The sequence below is a fragment of the Colobus angolensis genome, unplaced genomic scaffold (assembly GCF_000951035.1).
Source record: "Colobus angolensis palliatus isolate OR3802 unplaced genomic scaffold, Cang.pa_1.0 Scaffold60, whole genome shotgun sequence".
Taxonomy (NCBI): Eukaryota; Metazoa; Chordata; class Mammalia; order Primates; family Cercopithecidae; genus Colobus; species Colobus angolensis.
In genome coordinates, this window is record NW_012119599.1 from 365,583 (window position 1) to 368,035 (window position 2,453).

The following is a 2,453-nucleotide window of genomic DNA, read 5'->3' on the forward strand; positions in this document are numbered from 1 at the left end:
CCTCAGGTGATTCGCCTGCCTCGGCCTCCCAAAGTGCTGGGATTATGGGCGTGAGCCACTATGCCCGGCCATCTGCCCTTCTTTTACTTACTCATTAGCCTCCAACTGCAGGAGCTGGGGTGAAAACAAGAGCTTGAGATAAAGACAGAAATGCAAGCTGATCAACCAGAATACCACAAAAACCTTCCAAAGCCAGTAAACCTCAATACCTCAATCCCTTCCAATACTAATTGCTCTAAACCTTTTTCTTTTTCTTTTTTCTTTTTTTTTTTTTAAAGGCAGAGCCTCACTTTATTGTCCAGGTTGGAGTGTAGTGGCTCCATCACAGCTCACTGCCGCCTTGACCCTGTGGGCTCAAGCAGTCCTCCCATCTTAACCTCCTGAGTAGCTAGGACAACAGTGTGCCACCGTGCCTGGCTAATTTCTAAGGTTTTTTGTAGAGATGGAGGGGGTGGTAGTGGTGGGATGTCTCACTGTGTTGCCCAGGCTGGTTTTGAATTCCTGGCCTCAAGTGATCCTCCTGCCTAAGCCTCCCAAAGTGTTGGGATTATAGGCATGAGCCGGTGTGCTGGGCCTCTAAACCTTTAAAATTGTTAAGAGGAAACAAGTGTTGGCAAATATGGTGCATCTGGCCCGCCAGTCATTGGCAAACTGATCCTTCAGTGAACCTGCTTTCCTCAGATCTACCTGTTACTTTAACAGCCCTCCTCAGCCGGGCACAGTGGCTCATGCTGTAATCCTAGCACTTTGGGAGGCTGAGGCGGGTGGATCACGAGATCAGGAGATCTAGACTATCCTGGCTAACATGGTAAAACCCCGTTTCTACTAAAAATACAAAAAGTTAGCCAGGTGTGGTGGCACGTGCCTATAGTCCCAGCTACTCGGGAGGCTGAGGCAGGAGAATTGTTTGAACCTGGGAGGTGGAGGTTGTAGTGAGCCGAGATCGTGCACTGCACTCCAGCCTGGGCAACAAGAGCAAAACTCCATCTCAAAAATAAATAAATAAATAAAAACATAAAAATAAAAAATAGCCCTTCTCTGCCTTCGAGGATGAACCGTGTTGGGTGCCATGTGGGTTGCCAAGGAACACACTTTGGGGACCACAGAGATCCAGTCCATTTTTCTTGCTGCAATAGTGAGGCCAGGAGAGAGGAGGGGCATGCATGGGCCTGGCAAGGGAGATGGTGGCTGAGCCAATCCAGGTCCACTGGGGGTCCCTTACCTGTGAGAGACCCAGATAGATGGAGACTGTCTCTGAGATGTAGAGGAATTTTCCTTCCTGATTCAAGGCGAACACAAAGCCATCCAGGGACTAGAGCCGGGAGAGACAGGCAGGGGGAAGGGTGGACCTGTTGTCCCTCTGTCCAGCCGCCAAGTGGTAAGAGGTTCTGAAACCTGGGTCTCCGCCTGAGGTGGACTGTTCTGGTGGGGAGGGGGCTTCAGTGGTCCTCGGAAGGGGCAGGGAATGGGGGGATCTTGAGCATTCGGCTTCCCAGTCCAGGTACCCCCCACCATGGACGGATGCTGAAGAGGCTGCTGTTCTCCAGAGGCGGCCGCTAGGTGGCGGCAAGGAGCAGCGGGGAGGGAAGGGGCCTCACTCACCTGCAAGATGTGACCTCCCAGGTGCTGCTCGAAGACTTCGGAGACCAGCGCTGCGGGACCGCGGCGGCCTGGGGCTGGGGGCAGATGGAAGGATGAAGCCTGTTAGTCTGGCTGACCCTGCCCAGGGCAGGTCCCCAGGGAGCCAGTCTACAAACCTCCCTCTCTTCCCCTAAAGCCTGTAGACATCTTGGGGTATTGGGGCACCCATGGGGGAGAGACCTGGGGCGTGGGACACACAGGTGGGTGCGACAGTGAGTGACAGACTGACTCAAAGAGACAGACGGGCCAGGGGGTGCACAGAGGGACTCATTCATTCGTCCACCCATTCATTCACAAAAACTCCCTGAATACCTACTCTCCCTATGGTCCTGCACTAGGCATTGCTGGGGGTGCAATGGCGACCAGGACAGCCCAGCAACCCCCGCACTCCTACTGGGCTCTCAGACCAGGGACAGTTGAACAGCAAGCAAGAAACTAACATCTCTGCTTAGGGATCCCATAAAAATCAATAAATAAGAAACCAACAGACTGGGCGAGGTGGCTCACACCTGTAACTCCAGCACTTTGGGAGGCAGAGGCGGGTGGATCACAAAGTCAGGGGTTCGAGACCAGCCTGGCCAATATGGTGAAACCCCGTTTCTACTAAAAATAAAAAAAATTATCCGGGTGTGGAGGTGGGCGCCTGTAGTCCCAGCTACTCGAGAGGTTGAGGCAGGAGAATCGCTTGAACCTGGGAGGCGGAGGTTGCATTGAGCCGAGATCACGCCACTGCACTCCAGCCTGGACGACAGTGCCAGATTCCGTCTCAAAAAAGAGAGAGAGAGAGAGAGAGAGAAAGGAAGGAAGGAAGG

The 2,453-nt window shown here is 53.3% G+C and overlaps 1 protein-coding gene across 1 annotated transcript in view; it reads right to left on the minus strand.

Moving 5' to 3' along the window:
* Nucleotides 1-2,453, minus strand: part of NPAS1 (neuronal PAS domain protein 1) — a gene marked incomplete at its 3' end in the record, with an annotated part of 31,584 nt that overhangs the window by 18,282 nt on the left and 10,849 nt on the right. The window contains exons 4-5 of the mRNA XM_011963141.1: nt 1,603-1,701; nt 1,223-1,312 (exon numbers count right to left, since the gene is read on the minus strand). Of these exons, the coding sequence (XP_011818531.1) occupies nt 1,223-1,312; nt 1,603-1,701 (189 nt within the window). The remainder of the gene's footprint in view (nt 1-1,222; nt 1,313-1,602; nt 1,702-2,453) is intronic.